Source organism: Atta cephalotes, assembly GCF_000143395.1.
Source record: "Atta cephalotes unplaced genomic scaffold scaffold00021, whole genome shotgun sequence".
Classification (NCBI taxonomy): Eukaryota; Metazoa; Arthropoda; class Insecta; order Hymenoptera; family Formicidae; genus Atta; species Atta cephalotes.
Window position 1 is genome coordinate 3,256,260 of NW_012130085.1, and position 16,013 is coordinate 3,272,272.

At 33.8% G+C, this 16,013-nt stretch overlaps 2 protein-coding genes across 2 annotated transcripts in view; both read right to left on the reverse strand.

Moving 5' to 3' along the window:
* Nucleotides 1-1,874: 1,874 nt before the first annotated feature.
* On the reverse strand, nucleotides 1,875-12,400 carry LOC105619389 (mucin-17). Its single transcript, XM_012200910.1, has 14 exons — nucleotides 12,296-12,400; nucleotides 11,887-11,967; nucleotides 10,237-11,802; nucleotides 9,569-9,820; nucleotides 9,169-9,270; nucleotides 8,841-8,951; nucleotides 8,242-8,389; nucleotides 5,040-7,474; nucleotides 4,496-4,894; nucleotides 4,185-4,400; nucleotides 3,521-4,080; nucleotides 3,188-3,431; nucleotides 2,861-2,963; nucleotides 1,875-2,626 (listed from the first exon to the last, which is right to left on the reverse strand). Exons 1-14 carry the CDS (start codon nucleotides 12,398-12,400, stop codon nucleotides 1,875-1,877), a joined length of 7,074 nt encoding a protein of 2,357 aa, XP_012056300.1.
* A 2,924-nt stretch (nucleotides 12,401-15,324) lies between these two features.
* The window catches only part of LOC105619390 (PP2C-like domain-containing protein CG9801), a 2,962-nt gene continuing 2,273 nt past the window's right edge, over nucleotides 15,325-16,013 (reverse strand). The window contains exon 6 of the mRNA XM_012200911.1: nucleotides 15,325-15,519. Coding sequence (XP_012056301.1) covers nucleotides 15,325-15,519 — 195 coding nt within the window. The remainder of the gene's footprint in view (nucleotides 15,520-16,013) is intronic.

Consider the following 16,013-nt stretch of genomic DNA (forward strand, 5'->3'; position numbering starts at 1 on the left):
ACACGACACGCACACGCACGCACACACACACACACACACACACACACACACACACACACACACACACACACACACACACACACACACACATATATATATATATATACTCGTGAAATATCGGCAATTTATTAGGATTAAAAGAATTTCAATATATCCAAACTTTAAAATCTGTGAAGAATTAAGTCACGATTGCCGTCGAGAGTGTAATTGAACATTATGTATGTACAAACGATTATTATTCCTTACTGTAATACATTACATAGTTTCGCTTGGTTTTTTTTTCTGTATATGTCAGTCTTGGATTGCTTTTGCCAGAAAACATTTCGTTTCCGCTGTCTCCAGAGAGTTGTTTTAGATATATGTAGAAAAAGAATACATGATCGCGTTCACATAATAAAACTGCATCTCGCGAAAAATGTCATGACTACACTTTGCAGGAGTATCACTTCGTTAAAAGAAAAAGCAGAAAAAAATTCCTGGTAGCAACTATTTCTTAATTTTAAGTAGAATATTTTGTATAAAATATTCGCACGTAAAAATAAAAATAAAATCATACATTAATCATAGGAATGTATGCTCATTTCGATAATTATATAGATAGATATTCTCAATTGATCTGTGATTATTATGTGATTCTTTTTCCACATTCACTCTCTAACTTCCATCGATTACCCACATACCTATTATGAATCCATATGTGATGTTAAAAAAAATTTTAAAACTCTATACATTATTTAGAAACAGTTTTGTCTCTTTGATTTTGCGTCTTGACACTGAGACTGCATGTCAAATAGAAATAAATTTAAAATAACTCGCACAATTGTTATCTATTCCCTTTCTGCTTTTTGTACAAGATGATTTGTTATTGGTGATATAACCAATTTGCAAAGAATAAATCTAAGAGGAAACTATTCTTATTCTATAATTTTTATCGGAGATTATTTCTGAGAGATATAAAGTCTTGTGAAAAAACTTTATTCGACATTTTCACGATTTGTCTTTTAAGGGATTATCATCTTTTGCATCACCAATAATGGATCACCTTGTATATTGTATTAAGTTGCATTTCGCATTTTTCCACGATTTTACATGGCAGTCTCTTATACTATTACTTTCTCTTTGCTTTTCCCATATGTTCCAATGATGATGGTGTTAATCATATAATGATGGTAATATGATAATAATAATTCTGAGAATAAATCTCAATAACAATAATACAAATAATATTATGGTAATAATATTAATATACCTTAAAAACGTATGTACAATATTCACCGACCCATTTTTTAAGTATCATAAGATTCGTCTACGAGTACTACAGATAAATTGGAATAAGTTGCTTTAAATAATTACTTTTTACAAAATTACATTACAAAGTGGCATATTGAAAAATCTGAGCGAGTTATCTATCTAAATCTATTCACATGTACAGCTGTTAAAATTAGATTTACGCGGTGGCTCTTTTTTTATTACAGCTAGACTACTGGAAAGTATACATGTTTGTATATTATGAATAATTATTGCCATTGTAAAACAGAATCTTTGATGAAAATGTTCAGTATTATACTGCACATGTATGCGCGATCCAGTTTGCCTCTGCTGAATAACGTATAAATAAAATAATAAAGTCGCATATGATTTATACAAATAATTTAGTAATTATATCTGTGCTCTTCAAGATATGCAGTATTGGAAACAGTCTGCTCGACATTATTACTAAAACATATAGTTCCCATGATAGGTAGATCTCAGTGATATCCACAAAAACCATGAAAAATCGACTTATAGTTTCTCTAAAATTCTTAAGATGCATTAATTGAACGCTTGATTCAACTATTAACTTTCACTTCTTAACATACTTTACTAAAGGAGGGTCACGAGCCTAAAATGCTGCGGACTGCTTGGTCCAATGCAGTGTCTTTCGAGTCGCCTGATTGCGATGACGAACTACCATTGCCGCTACCTGATAGACTGTTCGTAGGACGTTGCTTAAGATTAAGAATGCTGTCAATGGCAGACTGTACTTGCGCGTTAATTTCGTCATGTTCGTTACCAGTATTTCCACTTTCGCTACTCATTACAGTACTGCTTGAACATTGCGTCTGCGAATGCAAAGCCAATCCATCCAAGTCGGTATCCTCCGATAAATCCCGTTCAAGATCAGTGGCACTACACCAACGCCTATCAAAGGACGTATTTACATCCTGCTCGCAATCGTCCTTCATAATCGTGTTTGAGACACCGGGTACATTCGTATTTGCAACATTCGTACGAAGACACTCGCCGTTTGCTCGTGTTCTTTCAATTTTTGATGATCTCGTAACAGCGCACGCACTACTACCACTGTTATTGCCGTTTTTACACTTCAAAGTGTCTGCAGTAGACGGATATACACCTAGTTCTTTCTGGATTTCCAGCCACTCGTCATAATCGCCACTATTATTAGTACTACTTGACGATTTAATCACTGGTTTGCATTCCATTTCATCATTTGGGAAATCATCTTCTAACTCGCGCTTTACAGATACATTCATCAAAGATGACGATGTTAATGTTGATTTATTCTCCTCCACAAGGCCAGGTTCAACTTTTGGCACCAACGGTTTTTCTTCCTTCTTAAACTCTTCTGTAATTTCATTCGCAATATATAAAATATCAAAACATACATTTTTTAAAAGAGAAATGTGTTTTTAAAATGTAATCATTTAAAATATACATGTTCACAAAAATGTAAAAATGATTACGGGGCATAAACAAAAAATATAATAAAATAAGAAGACTCGTAATCCCAAGAAAAATCAAATTTTTACTTATTTTTATAATTATATATTTAAAAATAATTGATAATATGCGTAGTTACCGCTAAGTTTTGCTTCCTGTTCTCGTAACCTATTAAGAATACTTTGCTCTTCAGCCACAAAAGTCCTATCGATCATCATCAATTCTGACGTCCTAACTTCGCGCTATAATTTTAAAGATGTTAATGTAATGATAATGTTAATTACTTCAAATATCAAATAAGAAAAAAATTTGAAATGTAGAAAATTATTTTCTATAATTTTAAATTAAATAATTTAGATATTTTAAGTATCAATTTTTCATGTATAATTAATAAGAAAAATTATTAATTGTATTAAAAATTTATTTTAGTATATATGATTATTAAATAAGTGAATATTATTCATACCATGCTTTCCATTAGGAGAAGATACGTGTATTTATTTATCATACAGTTGAATTTGCTTAATAAATGTTTTGCTGTCTCTTCAAATATTTCATCTGCTTTTGTCAGATCCTTGGGTCCTAGTACTTGCTCATTTAAACAATGATATCTTACTAAACGTTTGCAAGCATCACGTTTGCTTGAGAATGGTGTATTCATATCCGGTTTGGTTGCACCATTTTGATCAATTTGTAATTGTTGTTCCACTCTGCAAATAATTATATAATTAAATATTAATATTATTGAATGTTGGAAAATGATATTAAATGTAACAAAAACTTATATTCCAATACATACACATCGCTGCGATTCAATTGCCTACAAATCGGGCTAGTTGCACGCCTTTTTACGCCTTGCCTTGGGCTTATTAAGGGATTGGTATTGCTGTTAGGACTGACAAGTTGTTTCACTGTACTTCCATTAGTATTTACAGGACTCTGAATTCTTTGTGTTCCCTTGCTTATCATTCTAGGCGATGTTACTTGATTCGCAGGAGAGCCGCTTTGCACTTGAACTTGAATAGGAGAAGAGAGTTCCTGCTTCACAGGACTCGGTGTCTGTATATTTGGTTTGAAATCCAATGGATCTGTTTGACACTGAGTCGATTGTTGTTGACATTGTATGCCTGACTGCTGCTGTGTTTGAACTTGGGTCAATTGTTGTGCGTTGCTCTGTAATTGCGGAGTTGCTACAGAAGTAATCGGTGGTGAAAAGATTTGTATGTTCGCAGAGGACGGATTCAATATCTGAGTCCCGTGATTCTGATAAAACTTATGCTGTTTAGTGTGCGTTTGATGCACAGTCTGTGTCACAGTGTTCGACATACTTGACTGTTGTCCTTGTACACTTTGCGGCATCTGTAATTATGTTATAAAATATAATGTCATGACGTCTAGTTTCTGTGCATAAAATATATTTTTATAAATGAAAACAATATATATATTTCCAATATTCTGCTTACCGTAATATTGTTAATGTAATTATTATTGGAGCTAGTCGGCATTGTTACAGACGTGGTTGGACTTAGAGTTTGAGATGTTGCTGGCATAGTAGGAATGGAAGTTTGCGTTTGTGTTTGTGTTTGCGCCGCTGATGTCTGATTCTTGAATGAATTTTGTGAATGAATATTTGATGCAACGGTTGAAACTACATTTACACTGAATGTTGTTTCGGCAGTCTATGCAGAAAAAATATATATATTACAAATATTAAACAAATATTTCATATTTTATTGATGATTATATTTTATTATTACAACTTAAATATACTTACGCTATTGACAGATTGTGTAGTAGTGCTAATGACTTTCCCAAGGGATATTATCTTTGATTGTTCCTTGTGTAATTTATTCAATGCCGTTTGATCATGAGGTTTTCGAGATGAAATAGCTTGAATTTGTGACTGAATATTTTTCAGCGATTGCTGCAATTGAGCAGGTAGCTGAATAGTTTGTACTCTTTGTAGCATTTGACCGTTTGAGGGAACTGATACATGGCTGCTGGCAGAAGTCGAAACCAATGGACCATTGGTAATGATTTGAGTCGATTCGCTTTTAGTAAGATTTGTATTATGAGATATCGTTGGGTTTGTTTTATTAGAATTGTCAACTTTTTGTAAATTAGATGTATTCGCTGTAACCATTGTTGGTCGAGTAACAGTTGCTGTCTTTGTCTAAAAAATGAAAATAGATTTTTTCGATGAAAAATAGGATAAATAAGAGATAAATTTTTGTAATAAATTTTTAGAATAGAACAACAATTTATACCGAAAAAAAATAGATAAAAGATTGGGAAATATAGAAATAAAATGCATTTACCTGTGAGTTTACAATATTTTGAGCAGTACCAGCAACTTTCTTTTTCACAACTTTCGCCTTCTTTGGTTGATTGTTGCCCAAATTCCTAATTTGTTGTTGATTTAAGTTGTCAATAAATTGATTAGGAAAGCCAGAATTTTGAATTTGTATATGTTGAGGCATCTGGGATGGTGCAGCTTGCACCACGATGTTCTGAATATTATTTTGAATTGTTGGAGCGCCACCAGAACTATTCACAATTATTTGACTCGTTGGAGTATTGATCTGAACTCCTTGCAAGTTCTGATTACTTGCATCTGGCTCGCCAATTACTATCTTCTGCGTTTGGTTTTGATTCTGTGTCTGATTTGGCGCGTTTAATTGTCCAGCCAAAAGTTGTTGCAAGAGTTGCTGACTGATTACCTGCATCTGGCCATTCGCATTTGCGATCAGCAGTTGATCGTTAGGATTCAAGTTTCTTAACGCATTTAAAATTTCAGGAGTAATTTTAGGTGCGTTATTTAATATATTGTTCGCTGCCGAATTTAATATATTTGCACTCTGGGATTCGACATTTTGAGATTCATTTTGAGTGATATTAGAAGTATTAGAGGCAGGAGTGTTTGTGATCAATATATTCTGATTCTGATTGTTTTGTTGTGTATTGATTCCTTGCTGTATGACATTAGCCGAGTTCTGAGACTCAAAGTGATGTGCATTAACGGAAGAGAAGGTATTTGCTGTCACTACTTTTTGTTGCTGAACATTCACATTTTGTTGGACACTCGTGTTATGTAAAACAGCAGATGTATTTTGTTGTTGCAAACTAGTCATAACATTCTGCTGTGCATGAGTTAAGTCTTTGATACCTGATTGCAAATTTTGTTCCATATTTTGAACATTACCAGCTGTATTTTGTAATACATTAATCGTATTTTGTTGTATACTTGAATGTAAAACATTCATAGTATCGTGTTGTTGCATAGTGTTACAAGAACTTTGTTGTTGTAATATATTCATGGAATTATGATGTATGTTTGAGCTCTGTAAATTTTGTTCAAATATTTGTTGTACATTTTGAGTTTGTACAGTTTGTGCAGTAATTTGTTGATTATGTTGAAATAATGGTGATTCCTGCTGTAGTGTTAGAGTCTCTTGTTGATTCGTTCGCTGAAGACTGTGATTAGTCTTAGTCATATGATCGTTTTGTGCTATTGAAGTACAAGGTAATGATTTCTGTACATGTTGTCGCTGTGACTGCTTTCCCATTTTTTGTCGTACATTTGTTACGCAAGTATTCATGAGTCGTGCCTGACTAGACTTTTGTAGAGAAAGATTGGAATTCTGTTGATTTGAATTTGTTTGTCTTGCATTAGATATTCGAGGACTTTGAATGCCAAATACAGTAGGTGAAGACTTTGTAGATAAAACATCTGGAGCATTCAGAGGAGTATTATTGCTTGTTTGTGATAATGTAGGATGAACATTCTTAATTTGCATCAGATTTTGTACATTGATATTCTTTGATGTTTGTGTCTCTTGTAAAGATCCGAGGTTACTTTGAACGCAGAGATTAGGTAGTGAATTAGTCTCTTGAGGAACAACATTTATATTCTTCTGTTGATTAATCGCTTTCGAACATATCTGACCATGATGCGGACTAGTAGTACAAGTGACATTTTGCGAGCATGTAGAACTTATAGTTGAAGCTTGATTTCCACTAGTTAAAGGAGATTTCACGTATTTTTGTCTCTGCTGAGTTGTATTTTGAGTAGTTGTATTTTGTGACGTACTTTGTGATTGGCTGAAAAATTGCGAGATAATCTGAGAATTTTGTCCGCTACCTTGAGTCAGAGATCGTATTAAAGCTTGCGCGGTAGCCGAATCTATTTCAGGTTGATTAGGATCGGGGGTATGATGTAAAATAAGTTGTTTTCCATCTTCTCCAATTGATAAGCGAAACTGTCCCGTTAATGAATTTTGTACAGGCATCTGAAGTTGGGTGACAAGTTGATTGTTAAGCGGCTGCGCTACAGAAGTTTGCGTGTTCGTTGTGTTTGTTCCAGGTACTTGAGTTAGAGTAGAGTTAACAGGAACTGTCCCTTGCGATGAAAATTGCCCGAAAGATTGGCCAGATGTAGTTTCATTTTGCTGTACTTGACAAGGAATCTCGGGTTCAGTTGTCAGCTCAGAATCAAAAATATCATCATCGTCCCCTATACCCGATATCTTTATAATACGGGCGAGATCTAACTTCGGTTCATCATCTTTTCGTTTGGCTTTTTTCTTCTTTTTCGCTTTCTTCTTAGGAGGTGGCAGCAGATTTTGTTCCGATACAGGTTGTGTACACGAAGTATTGCCAGTTGTATTGCCAGATGTAACTTGTGAAATTTGTGATTGAGGACTTTGTACCATAGCATTCTGGATTACGATAGGATTGGTAGTCCCAGAATTAGCTGTAAATTTTTTTAATCGAATTGAAAAATATGATAAGACAGTAATATTTTATGATTAACGGAAAGATTGCTAAAGACTAGATTAAATAAATACAAAAGTCATATAATTAGAAACATCAATATTATATTCCGTAATTACTGATCACAGATTTAAGACTTCTTGAATTCAATTAGGATAATTAGATATTAAGATATTAAGATCAGGAGAAATTAAATAAGATTAATTAAATATTAAATAAGAAATTAATATCAGAGATGATATTTACAAATAAATGGCTTAAATTTACAGTTATTCTAAAAGCTAAAGGTTGAAACATCTGATTAATTTATTATTTAATAAAGAATAATTCGCATACGATAAGATTGGAACAGTTTTATAAATAGTGTGGTTCTGATTAGTAATTGCACTTTTGTGTTTTATATTTTTTAAAGTTATATTTTTTAAATTCAAAGACATGAAGAAATGCGATCTAAATAATTTTGTATATTTTTAAATATTTCTAAGTGTTTAATGTAAATAACATAAAAAGCTAAATTCTTACAATTAAATTATTATCTACATTATTTTTTAACAATTATGTTATACAATACTTTTCATATAAATTTATACAAATATTATTTTTTCTATGTTTTATTATTTTCAAATCAAAAGAAATATTTATGTATTTTATTTCTGTTAACTTATTCTATACATGTATTAACTGTGCATTTGTATGTGATATTATACATAATCAAAATTCATTTTACTGCAATATGTGATAACTTGCCTGGTGCAGGACTAGATGGAGTATGCCTTATTACTGGAGATGCAGTTGAAGGAAATCCGTTTGGTACAGCAAAGAATGTGGGCGTAATCCCTTGTAGTTGCATACCTTGTGCTGTGACAACCCTTACCAAGTGTTGTTGTTGTGTTAACTGTAATTAGAATTTTAAATACTTAATTTATTTCTTATTTTATATTTTTTATCATATGCTATAAATTTCATGCAAATATTTAAGAGATATTATCACACGTGAATTCTAAATATTATTATTCATTTTGTGTAAATTACATAATTTTTTATGACAGAATTAATTTGAACTTTATCTTTTAATATAATTTAAATCAATGCAAGTAAAAAAATTATATAAATAAAAAAAATTAAAAATAAGTTTGTGAGTTTATATTTAGCATATATTTAAAATACAAACATTTGTTAAATTATTTAGAAATAATTTTCATGATTCTTAATAAGAATAAAAATTTTTATGATTTTTTTTTTCAACAAATGCAAATCATTTTAATATTTATGAAAATTTAACAAGCGATGATTATGAATGCGAATATGAAGATGTGTGAGAGAGAATGAATGGATGAAACCATCACCTGTGCGGTATGCGTTTGTTGCTGCGCGCCTGCTGGCGTCCTTAATATGAGTTGAACGCCTCCCGGTTGTACGCCTTGCTGTACAATAACAGGTGCGGTAGACGGCAATACCTATGTACCAAAGGTGATAAATATATGAAGCATAAAAGCAACTTTTTATGATAATAGAAATGCATGTAAGCAATTATAATAAATATAAAGCACATCGCAGTAACTTCTCATATAATAACAGCATGATATATATATTTTTATGTAATTACATAATGAATATGCAAATGGCAAACGTAATTGAGAAACAAACATATTATTATATATTATAATAATATACCTGATTCAGTAATAAACCCTGTGCTGTTGGGATCATTGTTGCTGTAGTAGGACTTGGTTGTGGTCCAGCAAGAACAATTTGTGGTTGACTCTGTTGGGTTACCTATAAAAAAAGTAATATCCTTTAATGTATAACATAAAATCTTATGATATTGTAAAATATTAAAAAGCCAAGAGATTATAAACAGAATTAAAATAAACACTGTATCAAACAAGATTAAGTTTTTTATAACACACACACACACACATACAAAGAATATTTCATAGATTATATATTTTATATGGAATAGATTTGATAAGATTAGGCTAGATTAAGGTAGATTAGACTGGAATTATAGCTGAATATCATGTATATATTGCATATAAGTAATTCAATACAGCAATTAAAAATAAAATCATACCTGATTTGTAATTGTAGTAGTAACTCTTTGTGTCTTTTGTTGAGAAGTATTAGTTTGTTGATTTGGTGGTTTTGGCAAAATTTGTGGTGGTTGCTTGGTAGGCTTACTCGTCGCTATTTGTATTTGCTGATTTCCAAATAATTGAGTCCTAGTCACCAGCTGAGTTGGGGTAGATTGATAACCCTGTGGTGTACCATGAATTATTTGTAACACCTGCATTCCTTGTTGTAATATGGGTGTATTAGGCCTAACCTAGAATACATGAAAAATAAAAGCTGTTTAGATAAATGGATAATTTAACTTTTATTACTAAAATTGTATTCTTTCTCAGTTCAAGTAAATAAAGCATAATCTTTCTTAGCAGATAAATAAAAGAAAAAAGATGTAGACTATAGCCGTCTGAATATACAATAGTTATATGAGATATCGTTAAATGAGATCTTCAATTTCTAACTGCAATAATGAATATATTCCTATGTACAGATATACAGCATTAAATAAAACAAAATTGAAATATAAAAATAAAAAAATAAACTTAGAGATATTAACGGGTATTTCAACAAAATCATTAAAATATATGTTACATTAAAATTGTAAAAAGAAATTAAATTTCAATAAGAAATTAGAGCAAAATTTCTAAATTTCTAAATTTTTGCAAGTATTCTTACCACAGGTGGACCAGGGCTACCTCCAGGTGCTGGGCTTCTATTGTTGAGAGAATTACTCCCGCTTAATAGATGAGGACTTTTTGCAGGGGGATACGGGCTAAGTACAGGGCTCTGTATTTGGCTAACACTCATCGGACTCTGCATGGGGCTTTGCATCTGCATGTTAAAGTTACTGTTCGAAGTCGACGTGCTGACTGGGCTTGGACTATTCCGATTGGACTGTATCGAGTTTGAAGCCGGACTTCTAAGTAAAAGTCGATTAGGGCTAGGACTCGGCGTAGGTGGTGCTATATTAGACGCTGGACTTTTCAAGGGTATTGAAAACGGACTACCCGGCGAACTAATGTTTTGACCTTGAATATTTTGCATAGACTTAACAGTATTCATAGTACTGACCACATTCGACGGTTGTGTTGTGCCTGTTAATGCGACTGATGCATTTAACCCAGGGCTTATCCCCTGTGAATATTGTCGCTGTGGTTGAAATCCAGTTGACTGGGAGGAACTTAAAGAAGAAACATGACTCAATGACATGGTCGGTTCATTTGCGGATATATGTTGTACATTTGACGTCGATATATTTGATAAATTAGGGTGCATTGTACCAAGGTGCGGTATGTTTGTAGTGAGATTCACGTTCGAAGCGTGATTCACATTTGCAGTGGTTGCATGAATCGATTCACTGGGAGTGCTTGTGAATATGCTGGAACTAGTCAGAGTTCCAGAATTAGAGATTTGTGAGATTGTTGAGATATTTGAATTAGGATGTTGCGATATAGCAGAGTTTGGTACATGTGCTATATTTGACGAGGCAACAATGTGTGGTGCAATAGTCTGAATGCTCTGTATCGTTTGGAATGGAAACTGTGCACTGCTAGAATTCAAACTAGTTGGCGTCAAACCAGTTGCCAGGGCATTTGCAGATCGATTAAGACCTTGATTTACACCAGAATTTATACTGGTAGTAGTCAAATTTGTATTCGGATTAATTGCAGATAAACCAGACACGCCGGAATTCGCGACAGTTAAATTAGTATTCAATGCAGTAAGATTCTGATTTACGCTCGATGAGTTTAGATTTGCTAAATTTGGACCGGTTAGTCCAGTATTTACTCCAGATAGCCCAGAATTAATATTTGAATTTATTGTATTGAGCCTGTTTATCCCAGTATTTACTCCTGTATTAATGCTATTTAAATCTTGTCCCAAGTTGGACAAACTGTTATTAATATTGTTTGAACCAATATTGGACGTTAGATTGGAATTGATAGCATTTAAATGACTCAGGCTAGGATTTATCGTAGTTAGCCCTGTGCTTATACTTGGCAAGCCCAAATTCAGCAGAGGATTTGATGTGGTGATAACATTGGATGTGAGAGATGTAAGACTGGTATTTAGAAGTGATAGTGGCAATCCCATATTAAGGCCCACCCCAAAAGTGGGGGTGGCCGGGGGTAGGCCCATACCAGTCCCCGAGGGATTTATGGTACTCTGATTCAATTGATTCAACTGATTTACGTAGACTATGTGATTTCCAGTTGCCGACCCATTTCCTTGCTCTTGTGGCTGCAAGAATAAGTAATGACATTAGAATGATATTTTTCAGAATGAAAATCGATAAAATATGATTGCTAATAAAAAACAGCTTACATTATTTGATGTCTGTTGCAAAGCAAATGTCAGCGACTGGCCACTGCTATTCTGGGCTTGTAATTGTTGTAATTGCTGCAACTGCAATAAAAATGACAAGGGGTTTTTTAAAGATCTATTAATTTTGTATTTTCTTTGTATTTTTTGTGTGATTTTTTTTGTATTTTCTAGATTTCAAATAAAATAACTGTACAGATATTTTAACTTGGAAGGAGAGGGAGCTTTCCAGCAAGGATACAGTCAGACACAATGTAACACAGTGAATCATTACATCCTTGTTGTTTGCCTACATTAAACAAGGATGAAACGATTTACTGTGTCTGATTGTGTCCTTGATGGAAAGCATCCATAAAGAGATCATGTATAAGAGCATCAAATAACAAGCAAATACGTTTCTATAAAATCTTACTTGTTGTTGGGTCAAAACAGTAACTGGATTATTATGACGCGCATTCGGGGAAGTTGTAGAGGATACTGAGTCCCCAAGAAGAGGGCGTGACTGAGGCTGCTGCATGCCCACGCAGCCCCTCTTTACTATGGGTAGCGTCTAGCCACCTATCCAGCTTATTTGGTTCTTTCCTATTAATATATAAAATACCATTTCATTCATTTTACAAGTTCAGAGATCTATGAGAAATTATTTTATAAAATAAACATATTTTATAAAATATACAAATGACTGTAACTATCAGTAATCAGATCTTAATTTGCATGAAAAAAAAATTATATATTTCATAAAACATACATACTGAGTAAAACCAATAGCAACTTAATAAATATAGTTAAAATATGTTTAATAAAAGTATTCAAGATATTTTATATTTAATAATAAAAAAATCTTATTGAACATGTAAAAAATAGAACCAATAAACTATAACAGTCAAAGTTGTATCTTTAATGATTATATTTAATATCTGAGATACATGTGAAAACAGAACCAAAAGAAAATAAACCATAAATTGTCGAAATTGTATCTTTAATGATTATATTTAATATCTGAGAAATCATTTATTCATTAAATAAAAAAAAAAAATAATATATATATATATATATTATTAATACACATATTTACCAAAATTATTCAACAGTTATAGAGAACAATATTTGCGTTTCGGCGCCACTCAACACGTCTGCGACCTACGTCTCCTGTTCCTGTCATGCATACAATTTCTTCCGAAGCTCAGGCAACACTGTGTCAATTCTAAAATATACTTGTATCCAAGTATATTGTCACCTTTAAAAATCTTGCTTCAGCACTAACCATTCGTGGCCGTTATAGGCATTGCTTCGTAGTACATAGAAAGTAGTTCTCTCTCGAACTACTTTATCCATTAAAAAACAATTGTACAATTGCATTGTGAATATATCCTGACTTATATTTAAAGTGCATCTGCTGCAGGATCTTATCCATTTATAAATGTAGCGTCACTACATTTGTCCATGACAACACATTCGAGATATGCACAGAGAATGATATTAACAGTACTTAGCAACAAGTAACAATTCATTTGTGTCACGCGCTATCCCAAGTCCAGGAAGTAACCCACAGACATTATTGAATACTTATCAATTGTCGTGAGTGTAATATCATAACTATATGCCTTTACTCACAAGATATCAGTCGGAATAATCGTTTTCTCTCAATAAAAATGTCATTTACGTCGCTAAGCACACTAGGCTTTCTACTGACACAGGTTTTGCTACCGATTTGAGTTCTGCAAAGAAAAAGCGGAGACTTCATTAACTATCACGAATAGAGTATTTATGCAAAAAGTCGAATAGTCTAGACGCTCTCCGCGAATTCTATCGCGATTAAATTGGCCTGAATCGCGATATTCTCGGGTTCGCCTTGGGGGGTACGCGAGAGATCTGAGAAACAGTGTAACATGTCACGAGCGGACGAGAACCGCTGTATTTCGGGACAGTGGTGATCTCTTCAGCCTATACGATAATTCTAAGGGGCTGAGGGATCCCGGTGAAACATTTCGGGAGGTTCGTACGAGAATTCGCCAGCTGGAAACATATTTTGAGGTTATAACTGTGCGCGCCTGTGTGCGAGATACGTGCCACACAAGCCACCAACACACGCATACGAATTGAGAATCACACACGGCTCACTCTCACTCACGGGTGCAAGCGGCGCGCGGATTGCACACAACAAAAGGCCCGACTGACAAGGCGTAAACAAAAGAAAACGCTGGGATTCGGGTAAAATCACGATCTTCGGTAGGACGAGGGTGCCGGTGTGCGACGCGGCGACGCGCGCGTTTGGCGGCCGACGCGCAAAAATGCGCGTAGCGTCGTGACGAAAAATTGTCAATATTACCTACGCGAACGCGGTTTTGCCACCCCGTGTTTTCCTCCTGGGAATTTTCACGCTCGCGCGCGATCTCGCTGCACGCGATCTCGCGTTTCGGCGCGATCCGCCGCACCTCGCCGAGAGGAAAACAACGCACACGGAGCACGCGCGACGACGATACTCCACTGAAAATAATAAACTTTTCAGTTACACGACAGTACTATGTACGCGTTACACTATTCGGTGGCAACGGCCATCATGTATTTGTCAAGGCTGCCATTGGCGCGGCACTATAAGGCCCCAGTCTGCGCCACTGGTGGCGCCCCGCGTCGAGGCGCCGCAACTTTTTGCGATCACGAAGGTAGGAAACGAAAGACAGGCATGCGAGAATGTTCTCGAGCGGAGAGAAAGCGAAATGCAATAAACGTACTGGTTCTTGCGCAGTAACAGCACACAAGATCCCTGAGATCCCGTACCGTTGGAGTATATGCGATCTAATAGGAAAAAAATGTATGGCATGTTGCTGTAGACTTTATTAAAATTGGGACTACATTTCTAGTAATTTTAGGAATTAGTCCGTTTTCCTATCAATATAATTTTAATTTTAATATCATTTTAATTTATTTTCTTGATATATTATTAGTTTAAATTTGTTATTTGTTATTAATTTTAATAATCTTTAGTAATATACATATTTGTTATTAGTTTTTCTTGTTTTCTTTTACACTTCTATCGATTGTTATAATTTTTCTGTATGTTCTTGTATGGGTTGGTCTTGAAATAGCAATAAACATTTTATCTTTCTTTGATTCTTAGGATTAGGAAAAAATAGAAAATAAATAAAACAAACAGATTAAAGTTAATCTACATTGGTACAAATAATTTGTACTATATATATAAATTATACTATTTGACAGACTTTGGATATACAAAAACAATGTTAGGAATTTGCGTTTTTTTTACTCTAACACTTACTAATTCTAAAGATAAATTGAGTTGATATTGACTTGTAAAAGATATATATTCGCTTTTTATTAACGCTAGGTAAGAATATTACAATATAGAAAGTTTAATCTATCAATTTTTATATACGAATAAAAACTATATTCTCTCTATCGTTAATTACACTTTGAAGAAATTTAGGGTCCGACTACATATGCTACAACCGTCGCGTGGTCTAGCTTGCCAGGTATCATAGATATCTTCTCCAATGTCTTTTTTCTTCGAGATCTTTGTTCGTGTTTTGAGAGTTGTACAAGGTGACCGTCTTTATGTTGTGCGTAGTACAATTCCGTATCTTCTAAGATTCGCCTCTTTGCTGCAGTTATACGTACCTGTGGATAGGGGTTGATAAATATATTGCTCGATGAATAGACATAATAAAAATATACTGCACATTATATTATATTATATTATATGAAGTCACTATGGTATTGATTTAGAAAGAGTGAATGGTTTGAATCAAGGACTTGGACTGATAAATTTCGGTTCAGATAATGTCTGAGGCTCAATTTCATTTTTTTGGTTTCAGTTCTTTTATCGTAACGGTCACTGGGACCATTTTAATTTCGGTCCTTTTCAATGATTGTACATCTGTAACAGTCGTTGTCGCCGAAAGGACTGGAATCGACACCGAAATCAAAAGTTGAGCAATCTCGAACCATAACTGTAACCGGTATAAAATTTCATTCTGAAATTTCAACTGATTTAAATCATTCTCTCTCTCTCTCTCTCTCTCTCTCTACTTCTACTCCTACTACTCTCTCTACTACTCTACTCTACTACTACTCTAACTACTACTATACTATATACTAGTACTATACTACTA